At 60.6% G+C, this 27,153-nt stretch overlaps 1 protein-coding gene across 2 annotated transcripts in view; it reads left to right on the top strand.

Moving 5' to 3' along the window:
• SHANK2 (SH3 and multiple ankyrin repeat domains 2) overlaps window positions 1-27,153 on the top strand; it is a 449,254-nt gene that overhangs the window by 193,795 nt on the left and 228,306 nt on the right. For both annotated transcript variants that reach the window (XM_045066358.1, XM_045066365.1), the window contains 2 exons: window positions 2,162-2,331; window positions 7,980-8,093. In XM_045066358.1, the coding sequence (XP_044922293.1) occupies window positions 2,162-2,331; window positions 7,980-8,093 (284 nt within the window). The remainder of the gene's footprint in view (window positions 1-2,161; window positions 2,332-7,979; window positions 8,094-27,153) is intronic.

The following is a 27,153-nucleotide window of genomic DNA, read 5'->3' as shown; positions in this document are numbered from 1 at the left end:
CACAGGACAGCTCTGCCCCATGTGGGTTCAGGCGGGCTCTGGCCATGGGAGTCAGGCAGACAGACCCAGCCGTCAGTCCTTCGCCGTGAGCGAATCACGAGGGTAGACACCCTCCGGCTTTGCATGTGTGGACACGGGCTCCCCTGGCCAGCTCCCCGAGTCGTGATGGCCAGTGAACTGACAGGATATGGAACACAGCATGGCCATACTCTGTGAGCTTCTACCGGCAGACCATGGGTCGTTTATCAAGGGTACAGATCTGGGAAAAGCACAGGACCAAAGGAACATGGAGGGGTCCCATCGGCTCCCATGAGGTTGTGGTCCCATCAGCTTCTGGATTTCTCCCTGCCAGCCGGCTCCCAGCAGCCCCTGCCCAGAGGGGAGACCTTCCTCACAGAACGCTCTAGACCCTGCCCGTCGTGACCACGAGTTTCTGACACGAGTGGGCCCCTCCTGAGACCCAGGGTGGTTCCCCAGGTTAGAATCCCTGCCTCCGTTCATCCACGTGCTTTCTCGAAAGCACCCATCCCGGGACAACGAGCCAGCATGGCGCCTGGGACTCTCCATGGTTAGAACGGGGTGGGCACGCCCTCTGCCCCCGCGTGGACGTGACCAGCTCTGGCACCCTTCGCAATGGTGCGGGCACGTTGTGACGGAAACTGCGTGGCCTGTTCTCTGTGGAGCTGCCCCTTGGCCTTGCATGGCCCCCTGCGGAGCCGGCAGGGACATGTCTCACCCTCCTGCCGGGACGAGGGCTTGGGAACGGTGGCTCGTTGTGAAGAAACATAAAGCAGGAAGGCGGCCCCGCGTCTGGTGAGGAGTCCGCAGGGCTGGGGCAGCGGTGCGTGTGATCATCAAAGCTCTCCGGGGACAGGGGCGTTCCCTCACCCGGAGTGGCTGTCCTGCAAGGAGCCGAGAAAATGTCCGAGACCCGGGTCTGCCCCGTTTCCTGCATCACGAGGGTCTTTGATTTCCCTTTCTTTAAAGATTTATTTATTGAGAGAGAGAGAGAGAGAGCGCGCGCACGGGTGTGTGTGCACGTGGGTGCGGCAGGGGAGGGGCAGCAGGAGAGCGTCCCCGAGCAGACTCCCCGCTGAGCGCAGAGCCCAACGCCAGGCTCCGGCTCCTGACGCCAGGACCGTGACCTGAGCCAAAATCAAGACTCAGACGCTTCACCAAGTGAGCCCAGGTGCCCCGTGGTTTTTATTTTTCTAGGAACTGTTAGGGGACACATGACATACACTTTACTGCCTTAACTGTCTTCGGGGCGTTAGCGTTTTGTGGTATGAGGCTCATTCACACTGTTATGTGGCCGTCTCCACTGTCTCCGGAACCTCTTCCCAAATGGAAATTCTGTCCCCGTGAGACGCCAGCTCCCATCCATCCCCGGGCGCCTACTGTTGACTCTCTGTCCCGTGAAACACTCCCCCAGCCCCAGCACCCACTGTCCCCTCTTCTGTACCCCTGAGACTGACCCCCATCCCTCATTCAGCCCTGGCACCCACTGTCCGCTCTCTGTCCCCCTGAGACACCGACCCCCATCCCTCCCCCGGCTCCGGCGCCCACCGTCCACTCTCTGTCCCCCTGAGACACCGACCCCCATCCCTCCCCCGGCTCCGGCGCCCACCGTCCGCTCTCTGTCCCCCTGAGACACCAACCCCGTCCCTCCCCCGGCTCCGGCGCCCACGGTCTTAGGAACGTGACCACCCCAGGCACCTCCTGTCAATCAAATCGTACTGGGTACGCCTGCCTTTCCTTTCCGGCTTCTTTTACTGAGTGTAACGTCCTCAGGGTCGGTCCACGTTTAGCAGGTGTCAGAATGTCCTTCCTTTTCCAGGCTGGATCAGAGTCCACGACGTGGGTGGACCGCACTTTGTCTATCCGTTCGTCCTCGGGCGGGTGCTCGGCTCATGTCCGTCTCGGGGCTGTTGCGAGCGGGGCCGCTGCGGGCAGCTGGCGGGCGCCGGTCTGACCCGACGTGCAGCTGCTGGAACCACGTCGGTGTCTTAATCGCGAACCCCCGGGCATTTTCAGGTCCTCGCTCCCACAGGATGGCTCGCAGCACGGCTTCGGCCGTGAACCGCTGGGCCACGGGCCCGCAGTGTGATGTGCCCTGTCTCCGGCCGTGACCCTCTCGCTCTCTCTCCGCGCCCCTTCTCAGGCCGGCTTTCCTGCCCGGTGCCAGCAAGGACGCGCTGTCTGCCTTCGAGTACCCGGAGCCCAAGCGGAAGCTGTACAGCGCGGTCCCGGGGAGGCTCTTCGTCGTCGTCAAGCCATACCTCCCTCAGGTCGACGGCGAGATCCCCCTCCACCGCGGCGACAGGGTCAAAGGTCAGTGTCCACTCGCTTCCGGGCAGGGTCAGGCCAGGTCCCCGCCGCCTCGGCTGACCCCCTGTTGGGGCGTCGGCGTCCGAGGCCTAGCTTCCCGGGGCCCCTGGGGGACGTCTGGAGCCTGGGAGGGCAGCACGGGGAGCAGACGGGGCTCACCGGCCATTCTGGTGTCACACGCGTGTCGCGAATGAGACCCCGCGGCAGGAAGTACGGGGCGGGCAGGGTCCTTTCCACCTAGGGAACCCCAGAGGGCCCCGGGGAGCCCGTGGCACGGGGCAAGGACCTAGTAGGGGTTGGATTTGGACACGTTTTCTTGGGAGTCGGGGGTGTCTGGGGGGATGGTCCGCCGCAGCCTGGAGGCCTCCGCTGTTCCTCGGAGGGGAATCCACCAGGCCGGGGGGAAGCGTCCCAAAGCAGAATCCTGGAGAGTGGTTGAAAAGCACAGAAGGTCTCCATGGGTGGCAGGCCAAGGAGTTGGACTTTGTTCGCAGGGTACTGGGGAGCCAGCGATGGCTTCCGAGCAGGCCGATGAGGTACGTGAGGCCGTTCAGGAAGATGGGTGTCATCAGGGCGTGGGCCGGAGGTCGGCCGGGGCAGCGGCTGTGGGCCGCAGACCGCATGGCCGCAGCTGAACTCTCCAGGGAGAGCAAGGGGGTACGCCCTGCGTGCCCAGCCGTGCGTGGGGCCTGCCATCGGAAGACAGGCTTTCCGAAGACGCACGGCAGGTGCTCACAGCACGCCCCTTAGAGGTCGGCAGGCCAGGGCCAGATCCTGCCTGCGCCTCCTCGTCACCCCGGGCCCCAGCTGGCCCGTGACCCGGCATCCTCCTCTGTGCCCTGCACTGGGCTGGGGTTTGCAAGGCTCCGAGGACGGGGGTCCTCTCGCGGCTCCTCCTGGCCGACGGTGCGGCTGCACACGAGCTGGCAGCAGGGCCGAGTCCGGGCTCCGTCCGTGTTCTTCCGGCATTCTCCCTCGCCTCCCGTGACCTGCGGGGCTCGTTCCGGACCCTTTTCTCCAAAACGTTCAGTCGACCTTGTGCGTGTGTTAATTCCAGGAGTCACACGTTCGAACTCTGGAGTTTCCACGTGTCGTTTCCCCCAGTCATTTCGTTTTACGTAGACTTCCAGTTACCCTGTCGGGGTTTCTCGCTCGCTGAAGGCCCGTGCTGTGTTAGGTCCCTGGCTCGGCCGAGGTCCCCGTCTGCAGACCAAGGTCAGCGTCACCTTGGGCTGGGCTTGCTTGGTGTCCTCCCCGCTCCTGAGAAGGGGCTCCCTCCGGCCGGGTCTTCGTGTGTCTGGTGATCTTCTATGGCGTCATGGACGTTAGGCAGGTCAGGTCGTGGGCATTTCTTCAGCGGATTCCGTGGGTGACCGCTCCGGGCCAGGCCAGATCGGAAGCTCAGCCCAGCTGCTCCGTGTCTGTTCTGCACATGGTCAGTCGGGGATGGGTAAGGCTGTGGCCCCTCTTGGGCTCCCTCCCGTTTGGGGACACCCCCCAGTCTCTGGGGTACATGCTTTCCGGCTTCCTATTTCTGGTTTTCAGGCAGCTCACACTGAGGGATTCCCCGTGGGCCCCTCGCTCCCCCCGCAGCCCTGCCTTGTGGACGGGGTGCAGGCTCCCAACCATGGAGAGGGACTTCCTGGTCCGGCCCCCCTCCCGCTGGCCCCCAGGTGTCCCACCAGGCTGGGCTGCCTCCGCTCACCTTCCGGCACCTTCTGTAAGTACAAGTGCCCACACTGTCCCGGGCATGTCTCTGTGATGTTCTTGTCGCCTGTCGCGTTACCAACGTTCAAGGCGTACAGCAGGAAGTCCCACCACACCACCTGCCCTGTTACATCTCAGTCCCAGGACGCATCGCAGGGTAGACTTTCTCCCCTGCACGTGGGCAGTTTCCGTTGTCCCCTCAACAAGGACACGGCGTGTGCAGGCCGGGGGCTGGCGGCTCCGCGGTCCCACGCGGGGCTCCAGGCTGGGCTGGTAGATGCCTGTGGAGCCTGCCCAGGGACACCGGCGGCCGTTCGCACCTGGGGGCTCCACACACACGAAGGTGCAGGCTTCCATCTGTGAGTGCCTGCTGTCTACCACACCTGTCCATGAGTGCCTACTGTTTACCAAGCATGTCGTGAGTGCCTGCTGTCTACCACACATGCAGCTGGTACTCACGTACAGTTTTCCATGAACCTCGTGGCTCCTGTGGGCCAAAGTTGCTGCTTTGCTCGGGGGTCGTCACAGAGTCCCCTCAGTCTGGGTGGCTTGAACCATGGGATTCTCCCTCTGCCGGTCCTGGAGGCCGAGGCCCGAGGTGCAGGCTTCACGGCCATGCTCTCCCTGGGTCTTCACGGGGTTGTCGCTCCATGCATGTCTGTCCTGATTCCCTCTTCCTGTGGGACCCTGGTCCTATGGAATCAGGGCCCCCCCCACTGACCTCATGTGACCCCAGCTGCAAATAGAGCCCTGTTCTGAGGGCCTTGGGGCCGGGCGCCACCCTAGGAATTTGGGGCATGGTTCAGCCTAAACCCCTTCTTCTGCAGACAAGGTAAATCTGGGGGTGACCTCCCAGGCTCCCACAGTGGGTGCCCGAGGGGCTGAGGCTCCAGATCGAGCTTGTCTGGACTCCGAGTCCACGGAGGCCCCCACCCCCGCCTTGTCCCGGCCACTCACTCTGCAGGCCGCCCGCTGCCGGCCTTACCTGCAGGTGCCCGCGTTTGTGGTCTCAACACGTCTCAGAGGGACAAGAGGCAGACTTACTGTCTCCACAGTGTGTTCCTGCCCGGACAGCTGGTGACGGCCAGCCACACACTGTGTTCTGGAAGGAGGAGGTTGTGCGTTCCCCCAGCTCCCTCTCTGGGGTATTGGGTGTGTCCCAGGCAGTGCTGGAGCCACGTCAGGGGGCAGGAGCTCGGCCGCAGGGATGACACGAGGGCTCCCCACATCCTGGCTCTGGTCCCTGGGAAGTGGGGCACCATCTCCTGGGCTGGAGGGCTCCCATATCTGAAGGAGACTCAGTGGAGGGGGTGGTCAGAGATGAGCCTTTGGCAGCCTTTTTCACAGGAGCTGAGGGACAGTGCCTTTCCCGGGGAAGGTGTCTCAAGTAGGGCACCAACAGGGTCCGCTGCACAGGGGCCATGGGAAAGGGAGTGACGAGCGAGGGCCCAGTCCCACAGCCCCTCACTGCGGGCACTCACACTCCCAGTGTGAGGTCCTTCACGGCTGTGCTCAACGCCCCCTACTTCAGCTGACTTGTCCTGTGGGAGGGGCTGACTGAGGAGCGTTGGATGGCCTGCAGGTCTGGCTTGCACAAGGAAGCATCCAGAAGGTGGGAAGGGTCGTCTCCACGTTGATACTGAGATGCAGCCTGGTGCACCTCCTTCCCTCCCGGCCCTGGCGTCCTGGCTGGCAGCTCTCAGAGACAGGTAGCAGGAGGCGAGCCAAGGGTGTTGTCTCAAAGGGTGCACGGCAGAGGCAGGAGGCCTGGCTGCCTGGCTGGCAGGGGCAGGAGATCTGGGAGGATTTCCAGAGAAACCCAACTGCCCCCTTCCGGGGGGTTGCAGTCCTGCTGAGAACCCCCAGCCCCCTGGCCAGGCTCTGACTCTCCCTGTATTCCTATCTCCCTGCCTCAGCTGTGGAGGGGAGGTCTTCCTATTTCCAGGGATCCACTGAGCCTGTGCCCCGGGAAAGCATACCTCGATAACCCTCCCCACAGGCAGGTTCCCGGGCACAGGGGTGAGCCTGTTCTGATCCCCCTTGTGACGCTCATGCGGAGGAAAGCCCAGGATGGCTTCAAATTCAAACGGCCTACAGGGGGCTTGGAGCAGAATGGGGAACCAAGCCTGTCCAGGCCCACAGAGAGGTCCCTCCTCAGTAACCCAGGCAGGGGCAGGGCGGAGCTTGGCAGAGGGGGCGGGGCTGGCGCAGTGATGGCCCCTCCCAAGCCTGGGGCTAGATCGCCAATGTCCAAGGCAGGGCCCTGTGTCTCTGGAGGGGAGAGGCCCTGAGTAGTGGCCAGTCAGTGGACGGCTGGACGGGCATCTCCAACCACGTGGCTTCAGCTGTGGCCTCAGAGCCTGTGGACTGTTCGTACTCGGGGAACGAAATGTCTGCATTTGAGTGCCTGCAGTCAGTCTATGGGTGAGCCCAGCCCAGCTGCCCTGCGCTTACAGGGAACACGTTCCCACCTGCACACGGTGGGTGGACAGTAACCCCAGTGTGCGAGCCCGCTGTGTGGCTGAGGGTCGCAGCTCCCTAAGGGTGGAGGCCCGTCCTGCCGACGTCCTAAAACATAGTCACATGTTGCAGACAGGACCCAGAGTCATGCCTGCGGTCCCTCGTGTGTGCCCTGCTCCTCCTCCTCCCCCAGGAGAGCCGCCCGCGAGCGCTTGCCCCCCAGACACACGGGATGTCCAGGCCCTTCCCCGGCCTCTCCTCACATGCAGCGTCCCTCTCTCCTAACGGAGCTGACGCCGGCCCGGCGGGCAGGGCCCCTCAGCCTCCCCCTCTCCCGCCGACGGCAGAATAACGAGAACACTCTCAGAAGCGTGAGTCGGCGCCCATCCGACACGAGCGCTGTCTTACCTGCCTCCCGGCAGACGGGCAGTCCGGAGAGAAGCCGCGAGGGGCATGGAGCGCCGCACGGGGTTACAGGGCTCTGCCTCACGCATGGTAGCACCGCGAACGGGACCTGCTCTGACTCGCAAGGGAGCCGAGCCAGGGGGTCCGAGAAGCTTCCCTGCATGTCACAGACACGGACGTGTGACTTCGGCCTGTTCAGCACATGGGCAGGTGCCTGGCCCCCCGTTGCTGCCAGACAGCACTCTGTCCGCGGTGACCCTCTCCGGTCTGGATTCTCTGGGGAGCCTGTGTGCATCCCCCGACCTGGGCCGCTTGGGGTATAAGCGGCAGCGTCGGTTTTTGGAGGAAGCGCACGAGAGATGTCTTCCTGTTTCTACCGTGCAGAGTGGCCCCGTGGACAGGCCCTCTACCCCCGTCTCTAAGGGGAGGGTCTCCGACGCTCCTCATCTGCACCGACCGTCAGAGGCCCTCAGTGGCCGGTCAGCTCGTCACAGGTGCAGGGCTCCCACTGCCCCCTCTCGCGCGCTCCTGCCTCGAGGCCAGACAGAACACGGGGTCGGCGCACAGCCTCTCTCTGCTCTATCTCCTGCTGGGAACTGTCTTTTCCCAAACTGGTTTCAAAGATCAGGCAGACCCTTGGACCCCTTCCCCAGCTGGGCAGGGACACACATGTGACCTCATATTTCCTTTCATCCTTGGAGGTCGTGACCTGTTGCACCGCTTTGATACAGGACAGGAATGACGACTTGCAGTTCCTCAGGACACCGAGAGGGGGGACAGAGTAGTTGCAGGACTCGTGGGGTCAGATAACGATGCCGGGAGACCAATGCTTACAAGCTCAGGGGAAGAGACATCTGGGGACCCCAGCGCCCACGCCCTCGGCCCCGTCCTCTCCGAGGGACACTGTATGGGTCCCCTCGTCCACAGCTGAGGGCGGTGTGGACGGCCGGCAGACGGACCAGAGCCGCCGGCTGTGCAGGCTGGAGGGACAGCACTGGCCCTGTCCTCTGTCCCCTCTTCGCGCTCGCCCCCAGACCCCTCGAGCCCGCCCACTAACGGTTTCTTCCTCTCGTTTCCAGTTCTGAGCATTGGCGAAGGAGGCTTCTGGGAAGGCAGCGCCCGCGGCCACATCGGGTGGTTCCCGGCCGAGTGTGTGGAGGAGGTGATGTGCAGGCCCAAGGACAGCCAGGCAGGTAAGGTGGCTCGGCGCGCGCCGCGTCTCCACGGCCCTGGGCCCGGGTGGCCTGCCGACAGAGAGAGGCCGCCGTTCAGAGCAAGGACTTCTTTCTGTCATCAAAATGGGTTGATTCGATTCCTCTGGGCTTTGTCCAAACCAGAAATAGGTTGCAAGACGGTGCGCAAGCTTTTAGTTACGGGGCTGCTCAGTACATGTTCCAGAAAACGTGGATCGTTCGCTGTAGCCATCAGGGAAGGGCTCTCGCGGGTCGATGGAACCTGGAAGGCCGGTTCTCGATCTTTCAGACCGAGGTCGCATGTGGGCAGCTCGTGTGCACCAGAAGGCCCCCGCCCCGGCCGTGCCCTCCGTTAAAACCACACGCCCTGACGTGTCGCTGAAGGCCGCCCCAGAGCGGTTGGCATTCGCGAAGGAAAACCGCTCCCGCGTCTCTTGGAACTCCAGATATAGCCTTTGCTGAAAACTGCTTTGAAGTTGATTGCCAAAAGATTGGGTTGATTAAAATGTTAAGAGGAGATCATTCATATACAGCGGACTGGGGAGGAAGCGCGGCACTCAGGGAACGTTAAGCGCCGACTGTCTGGCAGGGAGAGTGGCTCCGCGTGGGCCCTCTGCGTCGGGTGGAACCCCAGACCCCCAGAGCACACGCTGGAGATAGCCACCCTCAGTCTGTGGCTGGTGGCTTTGCTGGGTCTGCTTGTGTGGGCTCGAGGTCCCTGCCCCGTGGGCCCGCACCGCTGAGAGACGAGGTGTTCTGAGGACACGTGCTCGGGAATGCGCGGTGGGCTCCCCGCACCTGGCTAGCTTGGCAGACTCTCCTCGGGGGTGCTCAGTTGGTTCCCTCTCCGAGAACTTGATTTCAGAGGGGGTGTCCACGTGTGCCAGGCTACCCACTGTTCAGGAGAGGAAACCCGTGACGCTCCTGGCGTGGTGCGGGGTGTCGAGGTAAGAGGCGTCCTAAACTTCAGTTGAAAGGGAAGGCTGGGGTGTGCTCCTCTGGGGAAGGGGCTGGGCGGGTCCTCGGGCAGCAGGTGGGTGGGAGCGTGCTTTCCCCGGCGCGACGGTCCACGTCCTGAGCCCCAGGATGAGCCGGACCTCCTGGCCCTCCAGGGCCTGCTGCCCCTGGCCCACCCGTGGCCTCTTGGACAGGCAGCACGTCCGGCCCCACTGGTCTGAGAAGGGTAAGTCGAGAGCTGTGAGCGCGACGCCCCGTCCAGGCCGCTGGGCACCCCCTCCGCCCTCTCCTGCCCCACAGCGTCGGTGCCACTGGTCTCCAGCACACATTCCTTCTTTGGACAGACTCAGGCACTGCTGGCCGGGGCAGCCCAGGATGGCCACATGTGCGGGTCGCTCGGGCCCTCCTGCTCCCTGTGTCTCTAGGAAATCGCAGCTTCTTGTAGAGAGGGAGCAGAAAGCCGGGCCATGGCGCCTCCTGCCCCGCCTTCTGTGAGCCTTCGCCCATCTACCCCCGACGCGGGCAGGACATCCGCAGGGCGGGTGGACACGGTGCTGCTCGTCCAGGCTGACGGTCCCCTCCGGAGGGGCTCCCGGGGGGCAGTGGCGTGTGTGTGTCCGTCCTGGGACAGCTGTCGGGTGTGACGTTCCTAGAAGGATGCTCCTTGCAACCCTCTGCAGAATGTTGTCCTTTTGATAACCTGGCACTCGCCACCCAGGCTGCTGTTCAGCATTCGTGGGGCTCCAGCCAATTCTGGGGGCTGGCTGTGTGTCCTGGGGGACTTGAGAACATGTAGGCTGGTCCCTGACCCCAAACATGCCAGACCCTCTGGAATGTGGCACCCCCGCCACCGCCCTGCACACATTTCCTGAGTGCCTCCAGCCCCCGGCAGCATAGCTTTGCGCCGCCCGTAAGGCTCGTAGGAGCTGGAGCTCCTCGCACTGTCCCAAGTGGCTACAGAGTGGCTTCAGCATCCCAAACGCGTCATCTTGTGGTTCTAAGGTTAGAAGTCTGGTGTGGGTCTCACGGGTCCCCGTGTCAGCCGGGCTGTGGACCTTTCTGGAAGCTCTGGGGGAGAGCGCATGTCCTTGTTGTCTCCGGGCTCTGGACGCTGCACGTGCTTGGCTCATGGTCCCTCCCGCCAACTTGAGAACGGGGCCGGGTCCCTTACGCTGCGCGTCTCTGACCCCCTCTCGCTTCTTCCTGTGGGTTAGGATGCGCGTGGTCAGCCTGGGCCCACCTGGACAGGCCAGCAGAAGGCAAGCTGATTTGCAGCCTCATTCCCTTTCTCCGTGTGAGGTCACTGTTCCCAGGTGCTGGGCATTAAGACGTATCTTTGGGGGGGGGGGATCCTCTGTCCGCCAGGGAGGGTAAATTATGAGCCCTGCTAGGAGGTAGGCACGCGTCGGGGAGGCGGCATCCCGCAGTCCTGGGATGGAGGGTGGTGGTGTGGCGGGAGCGGACTCGGACCTGGATTTCAGGGTAGAGACGGTTCTGGAGCCGTTCCTGCCAGGCTTGCTTCCCTGGGCTTTCTCAGAGGGGCTGGGCTGAGAGATCGCTTTTGTCACCGTGTGACTTACCTGCATGAGAGCACAGGTCAGGGCATTTTGGCAGATATACACCCCCGTGTCTCCGAGCACACTCGGGCAGGTGTCCTGACCCCATAAGTTCTGTCAGGGTGCTTCCTGGCCATGCCACCTTCCCGGGGCTCTGGCAGCGGAGACCGGTGTGACTGGCTGACTCGCCCAGGCATACACCCCGGCGGCCAGCACTCCTGGGCCTCGAGCATCCATCACCAGCCACGCTGCCGTGAGCGCCGGCGTTCTGTCCATAGTTGTCCCCGAGGAGTGTTCTGTCACATGTGTATGCCAACAGAACTCGACTCACGCTCCCACCGACGGCACTGGGGTTGCTCCTTGATTTGGGATCATAGGAAGGTTTCTGTACAAGTCTGTCCGTGGACGTGGTTGCATCCATCGCGGGGACGTGGCTGGGAGCTCGTTGTGAGGTCGCAGGACAGGAGTACGTCTCACTTTAGAGGAAACGTCCAGACAGCCGTCCCAGCTCCTGGGTCTCCTGGGGCCATCATGGCCCCACATCCTGGTCCACCTCTGCTATCGTGGGTTCCTTAAGGGGCGGCTGCCATGTGGATGCGGCGGGAATTGTGCTGATGGCTTCGTCTGGTGGTGGGGGACCGTGGCACATGGCTTCCGTGCACTGCTCCCCAAGGTCAGCGTCTTTCTAAGGATCTGGGCACGTCTCCGTCCGCCTGTAGTTGGGCCGCTTCTCTCGCCGCTCCTAGATTTGGGGTTTCCTCGTGTGCTCTGCCGTCGCACTGGATCCATGCGACAGGTACTTCCCAGATCCTGGGACTTGACCTTTTGTTTCCAACTGTGTCTTAGAGGAGCAGACAGTTTTTTAAAAGTTTAAACCAAGTCCCACTCCCTTTTTTTTTTACGATCAGCATTTTTTTGGTTAAAAAATGCTCCATTTTCCAGCAGACCTGGAATACACATAGAACTGGAGATGATACAATAGACGTGCTGCGTGTTTCCCTCCGGCGCTCGGTCTGCCCCGGTCAGCCGGTGTGGGCACGTTCCCTTGGTCTTTCCCCAGGTCTCTGCGTTGTGAAGTGAGTGTTTAGCCGGCGAATCCCAGTCTCGTGCATTAAATGAAAGAGGTGAACGATTCAAGGAATGCCCAGCACACGGGGGCAGCTCAGGGCACCTTGTGTCTGAGCACAGCCGATTTCCCGTCCCCACAGTGACGAACGTCGGGGACCCTGGGCAGCCCCCACAGAATGACGTGCGCGGCCTGGGTCGCCGGCCGGTTCCCGGATACACCCTGGGCTCAGTGACGCGGAAAGGTTGGGAGCTGGGTCTTCAGAGCAGGAAGCCCTTGCTCTTCCAAACCTCCGTCTCGTCTCTTAGGACCGTGTGTTTCCGAGGACCTCACCGTTTCCAACAGGCTTTCCTTCCTGGGGAGAAGGGAGGGCAGGAGCCATCCTCCCCGACCTACACAGACACCCGCGTGTCAGCACCCAGGAGTGCACCGGGCTGGACTGTGACCTGTTCTTTGGAATCCTGCACTTTGTCACCCTGGCAGAGAGCAGGCGTGGTGGTCCTGGGATCATCTGTGTATTTCTCCCCTGTGCTCCCGGTGTGCAGGCTTCTGCATGGGGCCTTGCCGTGGCTGTATTGGGCGGGGTAAGGTCAGCCACTATAACTTACGAGCCCGTAACTTCGGCGGCGTCCATCCTGCTGTGTCCTCCCCATACTCAAGGGCTTTCAGGGCCTCTGGCTCGGAAGGGACACCCACCACGGCCTCTCTGTTCCCAGTGTCAAGAACCATGGTGGGACGTGGACACCATGGGGCTCAGCCCTGTGGTTCCCGGCCAGGAGCCACCACTGGCGACTGACCCCTGGGGAGAGTAGGGACAGAGGGACGTGGACTTGGGCACAGAGACGTGTACGTTTGAAGAGATTCATGTGAAGGAAACGGCTCAGGCGATTGTGGGGGCTGGCAAGTCTGAGATCCGCAGGGCAGGCTCAGGCTGCTGTCGTGAGGCAGAATTTCTTCTTCGAGGCCCACCCACACCATCCAGGAGAATCTGTGTTCAGTCAGCTGGCTCCAGGGACCGCGGGCCGTGTCTGCTGAACACCTTCATGGCAATGCCTGGACAGGTGCCCCACAGTAGCTGGGTGCCTGGTCTGGTCAGGTTGACACCTAAACCGGCCGTCACCGAGACCGACCCACACCATGGATGGAGAGAGGGACAGTGGCCGCCTCTGCTTCCCCTCGTGTCCCCATCCGTAAATCCGGGCTGTCGGGTTAGACGGTGACTTGGTCCTTTCTCTGTAGGACTCCGCACTCCAGCCATGACAGGTCATGTCCCCAAAGGCAGGTCTCGGGTAAGAAGCAGATAAAATACATCCAGACTCATCTCCCGGAGCCTTTCGATGAGTCAGTTCACAGAGAGCGAACACAGGTGTGCGCAGTTTTCGGTGACGGCTCGTGTGTAAGCAGAAGCTGTGCCACGGGGCCCCCCCATTTGAGAAAATGACAAAACCAAGTCACTGCCAAGCGCATGGTGTCTTAGCTGCTGAAACAGAGGCCTGGACGGTCTGAAGATCCCCATCCACTTAGCATAAGATGACATGGTGGCGTGAACAGCCACTGTTCCCAGCATCCAAAGACAGCCAGACTCTGGTCTCCTGCAGGCCACAGAGCTGGGTGGCCCAGACCTCATGTGCAAGGCAGCACACTCTTAACTGCTGGTGCCTCCCTGTGGCCCGAGCTGGTCTGCTGCTGGGATCCCTGTGCGTTCTCTGGGAGGCTGTGTTCCCCCCACCCAGCATGTCCTGAGGCTGTGCTGATGCCCGTCACAGCCGTATACCACAGGGCCAGGCGGCGCAGCTCCAGCCTTTCCAGAGCACATGTCCTGACCCCGTCCCCTGGAACATCCCCTCCACCTCGCCTCTCCACGTGGCTTTCGCAGATGATGCGCGTGGCCTTCACGGTACACAGGAGGTGGGGACGTGATCGCATCTCTAGGTGAGGGTCGGAGATCGTAAGTGACCTGCTGAGAGCCGCACACTGACTAAGTGGCCACGCCCGTACGTCAGCATAGGTCCGTCCAAGCCGACCTTCATCCACCAGGCTGGGGTGTCCCCAGAGGATCCGCCATCTCTGAGATGTTGAGACCTAGTGGTCGAGGATGGTGGGAAAGCTGGTGGTTGTGATGGTCGTGGTAGTGATGCCAGCTGGGCTGATGCTGCTGATGGTGGTGGTACTGATGGTGGTGATATGGGTGTTGGTGTTATGGGTGATGGTGGTGATGTTGCTGCCGGTGGCATTGGCGTTGGTGTTGGTGGTGACGGTGGGTATGGCTGTTGGTGGTGTTGGTGATGTTTCTGATGGTGGTAGCAATGAGGATACTGGTGAGGCCGATGATGGTCCTCAGATCTGATGGTCCAGCTTGATGAATTCTCCTGCTCTGGCCACAGATGGGATGTGCTCACTTATCCCAGCATGCCCAGCCTCACCTTCCTTACTGGGAAGCTCCTGGATTGCTTCTTCCAATTCCTAAAATCTCACTTCTTTCCTCAAGTTCTCCTCCTTGTGCAAACACATCACCACTGGGTGCTGTTGAGAAGTATCACTTCGCCCCTGTATGTCTTGGTCCTCAGTCTGGTGATTGCATGATTTTTTTTTTTTTAAGATTTTATTTATTTATCAGAGAGAGAGAGAGAGAAGAGAGCGAGCACAGGCAGACAGAACGGCAGGCAGAGGCAGAGGGAGAAGCAGGCTCCCTGCTGAGCAAGGAGCCCGATGTGGGACTCGATCCCAGGACGCTGGGATCATGACCTGAGCCGAAGGCAGCTGCTTAACCAACTGAGCCACCCAGGCATCCCAATTGCATGATTTTTGTGTTTCTAATTTTTTTGCATGAAATACAATCAACACAGAGAGGAGCTCCCAAACCATGATGTGTGACTCAGCAAATGGCTATAAAACAGCAGCCCCGCCCCACGTGACTCTCAGCCCTGAAGCCCCCACGCGCCCCGTGGCAACAGAACCATCCCTCCCCACTGCTCAGCCCACCATGCTTGTGTGTCGTCCACTTCCTTTGTTTGTGACCGTTTTGCTTGCTTGCTTTTCGTCCCTAAACAGCGTAACCCAGTTTGGGCCAATTTTGAACCACATATAAGTGGAATCAGACTGTGTGTTTGGTGTGTGTTTGGCTTCTCTACTAACATCTGTCTTAGATGTCTGGATTGTGTAAGTGGCTTGCGGTACCCATTTCACTCTTAGGTCATTCATTGGGTTTTATCAAGTCTGTCCTGCCATGCTGGGCCACCTGGGTTGCCTACAGCCCAGGGCTGTCATGGGCAGCATTGCTGCGGTCCCTGTCCCTTGGTATAAACATACTTGCTCTGCTTTTCCTCATACCACAGGATGGGTGGTGGTCAGGTCTGGGTGTGTCCTCCGTCTTTCTGGATCCTTAGCTATGCCCTAAGTGTGTGTATTAGTCTGTGCGTGCTGCTATGACAAATAGCACAGAGAGGGCAGCTCAACCAGCAGGCATTTATTTCTCCCGGTGCCGGAGGCTGGAAGTCTGAGGTCGAGGTACCAGCATCTTTGGCCTCCTGGCTTGCAAACAAGCCATCTGCTCACTGTACCCACACATGGTCAAGTTCTCTATTGTCTTTCCTTATAAGGGCATTAATCCCATCATGGGGTCCCTACCCTCATGACCTCCATGGACCCAAACTACCTCCCAAATCCCCTCCTCCAGATACCATCCCACTGGAGATAGGGCTTTGACAAATACATTGGGGAGCACGGACTTTTAGTCCCTGGCAGTGCTATGTCCACATCTCACCAGCACATGCTACTGGCAGACCGTTTCCCACTGTGGGTCTTAAGCCCATGCTACATCAACACAGGACTTCAGTCTGTGTTCCCGCCATTACTTACGAGTGTGAGAACTTTTTTTTTAATGGCTGTTTATTTTCATTTTTTGGTCAAGTGTCAGTTTAGGTCTTTTGCCCATTTTTCTGTAGTGTTGTTTGTTTCTCATTGATTTGTGGTCACTCTTTATATATTACATAAGAAAGCCATTCTCAGCAATATACATTCACCACATCCGTTCCCAGACTGTGGCCAGGCTTTTCCCTGGGAGGCCGGAGACCCTTGCACATGGCTCTTATGGTCACCAGTCTTCTCCTTACCCTGGAAGAAGCAGGCGTGGGCTCAGGGCAGCCTGCAGATAGCACGCCCATTCAACTGTGACCCATAACCCCCTTTCCACCTTATTTAATGGGAACACGTCTTCTGTCTCTGGGAGGGGGCGCTGGCTTCCCATTTAAAATGGTGACTAGAAGAGCTTCTTGTAGAAATAAATGTATAGGGATGACCATCTTTGGAAAACCCAGCCCTGCTACTTTGGGGGAGCTTAGCTGTGACCCTTTGCTCACACAATTCCCTTAACTCTGTTAACCTAATTTAACCTAGTTAAAAAGTCCAGGTCCCGCAAAGGACTTCAGGGTGACGGGTTGGACAGATGTCACACATGCATGCGGAGTTGGGTATCATGGACTGTCTGGGCTGGCCCTGCCGGAGGTCCGTCACTGAACACTGTGACACCGGTCCTGCACCAGCCCCTGGATGGGACATTTCTCATCTCCAAAGTAGTCCCCCAGGCTAAGTGTCCCCATTACTATTTTGCACAAAAGGGAACACAGGCCAGAGACGTTGAGCAATGTATCCAGAGTCACCCAGCCTGTGAGTTGTAGCCACGGGTTTCAGAGCAGGATCTCTCCTGCTTTAGCAACCTGTGGGTCACTTGGGAGGAGGGAACATTCCCACATTTTAAGAAAAACACCTGATTATAAAAACTGAAGTTGTCTATGAGAACGTGAACCATTAAGGCAGAACGGTTTTGTTCTTAAAAAGAAGCAAGGGTCATTTTTCGGACATCACCAAAATGGAAGCACAGAATAAAAAGTTCCTCTAAGACTTGAGGTGCCCCCAGGAAAACTTGGGGTCTCTAGTCTCAGTTTGAGAAAATCCAGATTTAGGGTTCAGGTGTCTTTCTGTTGGAGAAGAAAGTCTAGACTCCTGGTTGCTGAGAATCCCATACCTGGGGGCACCTGGGTGGCTCAGTGGGCTAAAGCCTCTGCCTTCAGCTCAGGTCATGATCTCAGGGTCCTGGGATCGAGCCCCACATTGGGCTCTCTGCTCAGGGGGGAGCCTGCTTCCTCCTCTCTCTCTCTGCCTGCCTCTCTACCTACTTGTGATCTTTGTCTGTCAAATAAACAAACAAAAATCTTAAAAAAAAAAAAAGAATCCCATACCTGGCTTGAGGCAGAGCTGGCGTGGAAACGTGATTTTGAGCGTCTAACCCAGGGCTTCTCCTTGTGCATGCCAGGTCAGGGGATGCTCTGCTCTTTAGCACTTTTTTAATTGGAGGTGACAAAACCCCAGGGCTCCCTCCAACGCCGTCTTCTCCCAAAAAGGGAATTAATATCTCAACATAATTGAAAAGCCCAGGGTTCTGGCTTCAGGCATGGCTAAATCCAGGTGTTCAAATCATGTCCCCCAGGAGCCTTCTCTCTGTCTTCAGGCACTGATTCCTTCCTCTCTGACAGCTGTATCCTTTGGGCAGCTGACTTGTCAGCATGATCCCTGAGAGCTCTGGGCTTAGTCCTTCTGAGTCCAAGTACAGCACAGAGAGATTATGTCTTTCCTGCCTGTTTGACGGGCTTCAGGGATTGGCCCTGATTGGGTGACCTGCGTCATGGATAGGTGCACCCCAGAACCCATTGCTAGAACTGGGGGATGAGTGTGCTTGGGAAGTATGACTGGCTGCACCTGGGACAGGTGAGGATGGGCAGATGGTCTGCCAAGGACAGGTGGGGTGCTGTGACCAGCAGAAGGAGGGGGCAGCGGAGCCTCTGTGGATGTCTAGAGACACCCGTCCAGCAGGGAGGCCCAAACACCTGGAATCTTGGAACAGAAGAGGAGGCCACTGCTATGATCTGCTTTCCCCCAGTGCTCTGGTGGCTCCCGGTTAGGGCCAGCGGGACAGGAGCTCGTGGAGTCCCGGTATCAAACAGAAGCCCCGTTTGTCACAGTCCTAGGAAGCCTCTGCAAGACATCACCATAGGCACGGTTGGTTCTGCCAAAATAGAACGTATCTGGTTATCTTTAGAACATTTAAAAATACAAGCAAGTGGTTTATTAACACAGTTGTCATCTAAAATATTAATAAGCCATGGAAGAGCCGGCCTCCAGAGGAGTCACGGGCTGGTCCCTAACGGAACACGAAACGAATACAAGGACTTGTTGTTCTGCTCCTGATTACGTGTTTGTTAAACAACCATGGCCGAACCACGCAGGCTTCCCCCTTCGTCTTGCTTTTACGCCATTTTATTAAAAGATACTTGGAGCCTCGCCCTGTCGGTGCGGGCTGTGGCCTCTGCGCAGCCGCCCCGTGTTCCACGTTGAGCCTCGCCCCCAAAGTAGAGTTCTGCCAGGGCTGTCTGCGGCCTCGGTCGCTGGCATCGCTCCGCGTCCCGGGCGCGCCCTCCCCCCCCCCCCCAAGCAGTGGCTGTGGTGGCTGCTGGCCTAGGTTACCATGGCAACCCGGTGACGCGGTGCCAGCCCCGCCCTCCTTCCCCACGTGCCTCCTGCCGCTGCCGAATGTGTGTCTGCAGCTCCTTGCAAAAAGTCACCTTGCAGGGCCGTTGCTCGGGGCGGGGGCCACCCCTGTGGGCGGCAGTGGGCAGGAAGGAGGCTTCTGCCGTTCTGCCGGGTTGGCCGTGGCAAACTGTGACGGGGGCAGCTTGAGCAGCGAGACGTTTCTTTCTCCTGGTTCTGGGTTCTGGAAGTCCTCGGACCAGGTGTCCCCGGGGTGGGTTTCCGGTGAGGACTCTCCCTGGCTTGCAGGTGGCCACGTGTCCTCACATGGCTTCCCGCTGTGAACCTCTCCCTATCCCTTTCCCTTCTCAGAAGGGCACCGGTCCTGTGGGATGAGGGCCACACTCATGACCTCATGTAACCTCACTTAACCTTAACTGCATTCTGGAAGGTCCACGTGTGCAGTCACCTTGGGGTTAGGGCTCCAGCACAGGGGTTTTGGGGAGGGGGACAGAATTCCGTTCACGGCATGATGAAGAGCGACAGCGGGAACCGAAGCCCCGTCCCCTCTGCTGCTGCCTGGCGTACCCTTCCCGCCGCGCAGCCCCAGCCCCCGCGGGGACCACTGCATTGTCTGAGTTGAGCGCCATGGCTGTTTCCTCTGTCCTAGGCTCCCGTCTGACCAGGCTGCACGCTAATCCCCAGCACCCAGAGATCTCTTAGGGTCCTCTGTTCTGGAGACAGGGCCCGGAGCCAGGTCCACGGAATAGACCCATGTCAGAGTCCGGGGCTCTGATTTAAGGCCATGAGCCTAGAGCCAGAGCGTCCCCATCACCTTGCTGCTGTGTGGCTTTGGGCAGCTTGCTTGGCCTCTCTGACCTCTAGTTCCCGCTCTGGGAGTCGGCAGTGGCAACAGTGTGTTTACCGCAGCATGGCCGGAGGGGTGGGGGAGCCCGCGGTGGAGAGCTCTGGGCACGGTCTGGCTCACAGGCGTGCTCACTGGACACTGCTCTGGGGTCGCTGTCCTCCTGCATAACACGTCTGAGGGTGGCCACGGAATGTGGCTCCAGCCCTGTCCTGTGAAGCCAGGATGCGTGGGTGGGACCCGCGTGTTTCAGTGGCTTTCCAGGCTTTCCACGCGGGGTGTTAGAGGAGCTAGGATCTGAGCTCTGAGACGGAGCAGGTTTAACTGGTGCAAATGGTCTGAGTCCAGGGGGTGGAAGGCGTGTGGTTACGTGTACATACGTGTGCGTGAGGCGAGTCGATCGCTGTGGGGTGCCCTCTGCGAGGGAAAGAGGATACAGCGGCTCCCCCCGGTGTCCCCACACCTAGCGTGGCACCTGGAATGGAAGAGGTGCCGGGAGACGGCTCGCTGGATGGGGGGGGTCGCCGGGGGGGCTGGATGGGCACACGGTGGACGGAGGCGTGGGCGGTGGTGGATGGTGGATGACGGGCGGATGCGTGGCCGGGTGGGTAGCGGCGTGGACGGAGGCGTGGGCGGGCGGGGGCACGGTTGTGCTCTGCGTGGGGCGACTGTAGACACCGTTGTGTCTCGCTCACAGCTCACCCTCAGTCCGGTCGTGTGGCCGTCCCATCGTTAACCCTCCCCGACACGGAGATTTCTTCAACACTGTGGACTGTCAACCTCAGGGAAGGCAGGGGCTACTGTGAGACCCAGGAAAACGCCAGCATTGTTGGCATCTCAGGCCAGTTCAGAGAGGACTCCCCTTCAGCCAACGGGCTGTGTGTTGACCTCAGACTCCGCATGCCTCTCTGTTCCCGGAGTTCAGCAAGGAGACCTCTCTGGGCTTCCTCCTCGGGGAGCGTGACTGACCCGTCCTTCTCGCCCATGCCCTGAGCAGTATGGGCTCCTGGGGGCCCGGGAAGACAGATGTCGTGCCCTACAGTGGCAGAGTGAATGAGCTGCCCCCGGTACGTGCAGGTGGCTGCTGACCGTCCGTCTGTCAGACCAATGAGGACGGCCCTGCGGCCCCTCCCTCGACACCTGGGCACCCAGTTTGAGGAAGGCTCGCCAGAGCCAGGAGCCCCCCTCTGCCGGGGCTCAGTGGTAACCAAGGGCTGTCCCCCCCAACCCCAGAGTGCACCGTGGATCATTTTGGAAAACAAAAGCCATCATATGGTGCTCTGTATTGAGTTAAGACGTTGTTTTTGGCTCCTCTGAAATAGACGATCGGAAACAGACCCGGGGATAATGAATAAACATTGGCTTATGAGGCTGCATGAGATCTCACACCAGCACATGAAGTTTACGGCATGCGTACGCAGAGCAGATAAGTAAGGCCCAGGCTGCCGCTCCAACAAATTGTGTAGCCAAGGAGAGCATCTGGGAGTTCGCTGTGTATGTCCGCCCTCCCCAGCCAGTCAGGGTTGGGGAGGTCCATGGCGGGGAGGAGCCTGGGCCCCCAGAAGATGGGGCAGGAAGTGGCTGCCTGGGACCACCCAGATGCGGATCAAGAATCCACCCTCATGCCGGGCAGACGCGGCCTCCCGAAGCTTCGGCGTGGTCAGCCCGGTCGGGTCCTCAGATCAGTCCCTGGGGCGACCGCTCTCTCGCCTCGCTTTGCCTCACTCTGAAATCCGAAGGCCGCCTAGACACGGCACCCGTCTTTCTGTTTTCTTACACCGAAATAGAATTCCCATACCATGAGACCTCCCCCGCGGGGGCGGGTGGTTCCGTGGTTTTTAGTCTGTTCCCAGGGCTGTGCGGACGTCACCACGGACTCAGCCCAGAACAAGCCCGTCACCCCCACCCCGCGCCCCCCAGCCTGGGCCAGCGTGCCCCGCCCTCCGTCTGCAGGGGTCTGTCCGTCGTGGACGCTGACGCAGCCTTACGGCGTGCGCTCTCTGGTGCCCCGCTCATTTTAGCAGAATGGGATCTGGGGCTTCATCCAAGGGGTAGCACGTATCAGAATGTCATTTCTTCCTAAAGCCGCATAACATTCCCTCATATAGACCACATTTTGTTTATGGGCTCATCACATGGACCTTTGGGTTTCCATGCGCGGGCTTTCGTCAGGAGTGCTGCTGTGAGCGTTTCCGTGCAAATCTTTGTCAGGGCACCTGCTTTCGCTTCTCCCAGGTGCGTACCTGGGGAGGAATCGTGGGGTCACATGGTAATGCTACGGTCTACCGTTCGAGGACCCCCCAGATGGTTTTGCCTGTCCCCTTCCCCCAGCACTGTCCCCTTCCCCCAGAACTCTCACTCCCCACACCCTCGCTGGCTCCTCCTTTTCGTGTCTGGATGGCAGCCATCCGAGTGGGTGTGAGCTGGTGTCTCCCCATGGGTTTCATCCGCGTTTCCCCGATACCTGGGACGCAGGGCTCCCTTCCACACACTTACTGGCCATTCACATGACTTCTCCGGGGAGCCTTTCACTTTGATAGGCACGCACTATGACCCGTGTCACTTCTGGTTCCGTAGCGAGTCTGGAAAGTACAGAGACATACAAAAGGGGAAAGTAAGTCACCCGTCACCCTACACTGTGTTGATAATCGCCACTGAGACGCTGGTCCTTCTGTGAGTCTAAGCGTACATGAAACAGAATCGAGTCCATCCCTTTAAATTACGGAGCTGCTCTCCCTCTTCCCCGAGCCACAAAGGGCGTCATGGCCTGAGTTGAAAACTCTCTTCCCAAACACCATTCCCAGTGGCTCTCCGCGCTCTCATTGGAGAGGCGCTGACGAGTCCTTGTCCACCCTGCTGTCCTGGCCATGACAGTGGCCGTCAGTTCAGCCCTCTTCAGACTCGTGACGTGGCCCCCAAGTTGTGCTACAGCAGGTAGCACTTCCGCGAGCAGCCCTGCTGTGAAAGTGCTAGGTGCCTCTCCTTCGAGAGCTTGTCCTGGAATCCAGCCGCACGGATACTCTGCGCAGCACGAGGCCGCCTCCCGTCTGTCCTCAACCCTCGGAATGCACAGAGACCCGGCCCAGCAGCCTGACCGCCTCCTCTCTGTCTTTTTCCAAGAGCTGTCCAGCCCCCCACCCCCTCAGTGTCCGGCTGCCTACGGCCTCCTAAAGAGAGGGCGGCCACGGCCCCTGGGGACAAGCCTCAGGTGCACGGACTACGATCTTTCTCAAGTCAGCAGGGTCCGCTCCGTGGGCCGCCGAGCCCGCCACTGCGCGCGGCCCCACGCCCCCTCCGCTCCGAAGCCGCCGTCCTGGAACTCTCCGCTTTCCATTCCCTCTGGATCCCACAGCTCGCGTGGTGCACCCTGCGGACTAGGGAACGCGCCCTCGGGCCGCCGCCCTGCGCCGGAAGCCGTGTGTTCTGTTGCTCGTTCCTGGAGACCTTCACCTCTAGATACACCATCTTTAATCAGAGGCATTCGTTTGTTCTGCGAATCCCTGTGGCTGCCCCGACCCTGTGGCCCAGACGGGTGGATTCCGGTGTCCCTGCTACAGCTCGGCGAGGAGGGGAGGGCGGGCTCCGGGGGCGGGGGATGCCTTGTTCTGCAGTTGGACAGCTCTACACGGTCTACCGCAGGGGCTTGCTGCCGGCGCCTCAGGCCCCCGCTGCCCCTTCCCTACAGCACCCGCTCCGGCTCAGGGCCTCGGCAGCAGCCCCTGTGCTCCCCTCCCTTCCTCCGGGTTGTTAAGATCAGATTTGTTTGAGAAGTAGTTGCCGGATGCAGCCAGGCGCCCGGGAGCATGGCCCGTCCTGGCACGGCTGCGAAGGGCTGTGAAGGTGCCCCTGGCCGCCCCTGCTTACTCAGCCGAGATGCAGACGTGCCCTTCGCGCAGTGCTGGAGACCGCACTCCGCGTGGGTGCCCACGAGCCTCCGCTGGGCTTCTCCACAGAGCCTGCGCTCCCGGGCCGGGCGCCTCCTCCGTCAGGTGCCCCGAGTGCTCCCGGCCTCCGCATCTCTGAGCAGGCGCCCCCTCTCCTGTCCTTCTCAGACCCGCGGAGGGTCACGCGATGGGCGGGAACGAGCCTGCTAACCTTGGCTCGCTGTGTGGGGAGAAGGGGCTGAGTCCCAGCAGGGAGAACAGCGCTGAGTCTTTGTCTGAGGAGAGGAGCCCCCGTTCTGGTGGGTTCTGTGGAAACAACCCGGGGCCCCTCGTCATCACTGCGGAGCTGCTGGTTTGCAAGCGGCTACAGCGTCTCCCGGCATCTTCCCTGGGAGACAGGGCGAGCACCCCACCCCCATGGGCCCATTTCACAGATTGGGATTCTGGAAGCTGTCACACTGGGGCCCAGGCTCGTGGCTTCTCGTGCACAGTGATATCTGTCCCAGTGGGTCTTTTAGGGCCAGCAGGGGTCTCAGAGGTCGTACAGTTGGACAGCTCGCTTCAGGCATGCCTAAGCGTGACCTCAACGGGCTACAGAAGCTCAGCAGATGCCTACGGAACACGGGTTCCTAGCGGTCTCAACAGCTGCCCCGGTGGCTTCCCTGAGCCCCCGGCACGCGCCGTGAGACTTATGTTATCAGAGATGGGGCTGGGCTGACAGCTCCATCTCCTGGAGGGACACCCAAGGAGCAGAGAAGGAGAGAGTGCTAGGCTCTGGGTCTACATCCAGTGCCCTGGGGCAGAGACTAGAGCTTTCTCTCTCCCCTTGACCAGAGCTTTGTCTGACCGACACCTGGCAGAGAGGCGTCCCCACCGCCTCTGCTACGTGCCTTCCCTGGGAGCCAGGACAGGAAGGGGCGGGGACTGGACCTGCCATCTGGCTGTACCGCCAAGGAGGGCAGAGCAGAGGCCACGCCCTCTCCACAGCTGGCCAGTCCTGGGACCAGTCGGGGTGGGAGAGGGGGAGGAGGTCAAGCAAGCTCCCCGCCTGCACAGCCCCCGTGTGTCGGCCTCTCCCACTGGCACAGAGTCAGAGCAGTGAGGGGGTCCCAGACCCCAGTGAGGGTCAAGCGAAAGCTGCACACGTCCTTACACACATGGACATGCACACATGTGCTTGTAGTACGTGCACACCTGCACATGTGTGCACACAAGCCTGTGCTGTGTGCGTGTACATGCTTACACGTGTGCTTGTGCATGTGTGCACATGGACACACGCAAGCCTGTGCATGTGTGCATGTGTGTGGTTCCGTGTGCACACATACTCACATGCATGTGCGTGTGTGTGCGTGTACAGAAGCATGGGCAGTGCACACATGCCTGCACGCACATGCGCATGCACACACTATTCCGGGTACTGCTGAGAAGGCTTGGGGGCCCCTGCCATGTGCCCTGAGTGCAACGTGTCCGCTGGACCCCACTCAGGTGAACGTGCGGCCCAGCGTTGCTGTGGGGCTGTGCTGTGCTCCAGCCCTGGCACAGATACAAAACCCCAGTGACGATCTGACCTATTTCTAGTTCCTGAAGCTCCCAGCTTTTCTCGTGGACAGTCCTAGAAGGAGTCTGATTGCCAGGGTGACCGGCTCACCTGTCAGGCAAACGGGGCCGGTTCTGGGAGCAAACGGGAGCAGCCGCCTCCCTGCCGAGCTGCCCCACTTACCGCCGGGAGCCGGGGCCCGGTGGTCCTGCCGGCCTGGGCGGGGATGTGCTCCCTGGGCAGGAGGCCAGGGCAGGGGCATCCCGGCCAGCCATTCCCCCACTCCTTCCTACCCCCAACACCCTGGCAGGAGAGCGGAGCCGGGTCCCGGGTGCCCTGGAGGTGAGCCAGTCCCCAGGTTATGGGTGAGGACAGAGAAAGGGGTTCTCTTGGTGCCAGTGGAGCCCCCGTGCATCAGGCCCCAGGGGCTGGTGGCCGGCTTGAGAGAAGCTTCCAGCTGCTCCCGGCAGTGCCTCGGCACACTCTGCGGCACATAGCACGGGGCTCTCTGTTCCCACAGTGGCAGCAGGACTGAAATCCCCCCGGAGATGCCACCTGCAGACACAGAAGGCTGGTGGGGGTCTGAGCCCGGCCAGGCCCTTGGCACAGAGCGGACCCAGCAACTCTGGGGTCCCAGGGCCTCCTTCAGCTGAGCGGGTAGGGCTGTGCCTGAGGGTCACCCTGGTGATACCCCTCCCCCACAGCCCCCTTGCAGGGGCTCGTCACGGGGCTTGAGCTGCTTGGCCATTGGTGCCTCTGCAGTGGCAGGGATCCTGGCTCGGACAGGTGGCCAGGAGAAGTCCCTTGCCCTCTCCATACTTGGCCCCCTCACCTGCCTGCAGCCCTCATGGCCACTGTGCTGGGCAGAGGACACCCACAGAGGCAGCCAACATCTCCTTGTGCAGCCCGTGGCCCCAGAATGCCTTGCTGGGAGAACGGTCCCACTCCCCACTGCATAGCTTAGCCTCCTGGGCCCAAAGGGACCTACTGAGAGGGGGTAGCCCGCTGCATTCCCCACAGTGAGGACAGGGGCTCGCAGCGCCCGCACAGGGTAAGGCACCCGAAGCCACAGGCAGAGGAAGTCTCAGGGCGCAGCATCCAGGCTGGCATCATGTGCAGTGCGGGAGCTCAGCAATCCTCCCTGAAGAACTGCGCACCCAACGCTGGGGCTCCAGTGTCCGGGACTCCGCTCCCCTGCACATGCCCTTCCCCATGGCAAGCTCTGCTCCTCCATCAAGCATTGGCTGGGGGGCCATCACCTCCCAGAAGCTCTCCCTGCCTCTCCCTGGCACCCCCTGGATGTGTGACTATTGTGGCAACACTCGCAGCGTGTCTGGCTGTCCGCTGTTTGCAGTTCGGGAGCTCCGTGTGCAGGGGACAGGCACAGAGGCTGTGCAAGTCACAGAAGCCTAAGGAGGCCAAGGAGAAGCCCCTCCAGGGCCAAGAGATGCCCCGGAGGAGGCTCAGGAATGCGCACTGCCCCGTACGAGACGGGAACCTGGGAGAGCGGGTGTGAGCCAGGCGCAAGGAAGCCCTGGCTGGAACATGCTGAGAGTAAGACGCCTTTGCGTCCGCGAGCTCACAGGCCCACCACCTCGCCGCGGGCTGCCTCTGCGGCCGCCCCCGGGCAAATCTACCTCGTTTCGCCTGACCGGGAAACTGCCCCCAACCGCGGCTACTCCTTCCCTTTGCTTGTGGATTAAATCAGGAGCATAGACTTGGGAGATACGCGGGGCTTCGCACCGGCTGGTACCTGGGCCTTCCACGGAAACAGACTTTGGGGCAGGGCCGGCTTCCTGAAGGCCCCTGATAAGGCGTCCCCTGCCTGACAGACACAGCAAGCCACCGCATGGGCACCTGTCTGCATTCTGCTGCGGACGAAACCGAGGCACACACTCGGCGGCTTTCCCGGGAGCCCCGCTAGCCAGCGGCCCACCCTGGGTGTCAGCGCTGTGGAGGTGGGCAGGAGAGGCCCAGATGACTAGCCGTGACCCCAGGAGTGGAGGCCTGGAGGGAAGGCAGTGGTGGCCCATCGGAGCCCCCGGCGGAATGTTCTGGAATTTTATTTTTTTTTAAATTACGGTGAAATTCATATAACACTGAATTAACCATTTGATTGTTCGCTCTACAATTTAGAATACTCGGTTGTGTGGCCGTCCCCGCGGTCTGAACTTGAGAACGTCTCTGTCGCCCCAGGAAGCATCCCTGTCCCCACGGGCCTCCTCCCTTTCCTCAACACTCAGCCTTCACGCTCTGCCTCCCGCTGCCCCTCCGCTTTCCCGATTTCACGTAAATGGGGTGAGGTAACAGTGGCTTCTCTCCCGGAGCAGGACGTCATCAAGGTCCCTCCACGTAGTGTCCCTGCTTCGTGCCCTTTTACAGCGGCCCTTACCCTGTCGAGTGGACGGTTCTGTCGGCGCTACAGGGGGTGCTGTGGTCCGCAGTCCCGGGTGAGGGTCCGCTGACCTGCTTCCTGTTCTTTAGGGTACACGCCAGGAGAGGGGTTGCTGGGTCACGTGGAGTTCTGTGTTTTGGCGCGTGAGCAACTGCCGAGCTTCTCCCCGTGCAAGCATCCCGATGCTACGCTGTGCGGTCACTGGCCGGTGCCTCTGGGAGCTGGGGCAGGAGCAGGGGGCGGCTCTCTGCATCTTCCCTGAAACCAGCCTTCCATGC

This window comes from Mustela putorius, unplaced genomic scaffold (genome assembly GCF_011764305.1).
Source record: "Mustela putorius furo isolate JIRA1106 unplaced genomic scaffold, ASM1176430v1.1 tig00000127_pilon_pilon_pilon, whole genome shotgun sequence".
In the NCBI taxonomy this organism is placed as follows: Eukaryota; Metazoa; Chordata; class Mammalia; order Carnivora; family Mustelidae; genus Mustela; species Mustela putorius.
The sequence above is the reverse complement of the archived record's forward strand: the minus strand, read 5'-3'. Positions and strand labels throughout refer to the sequence as shown.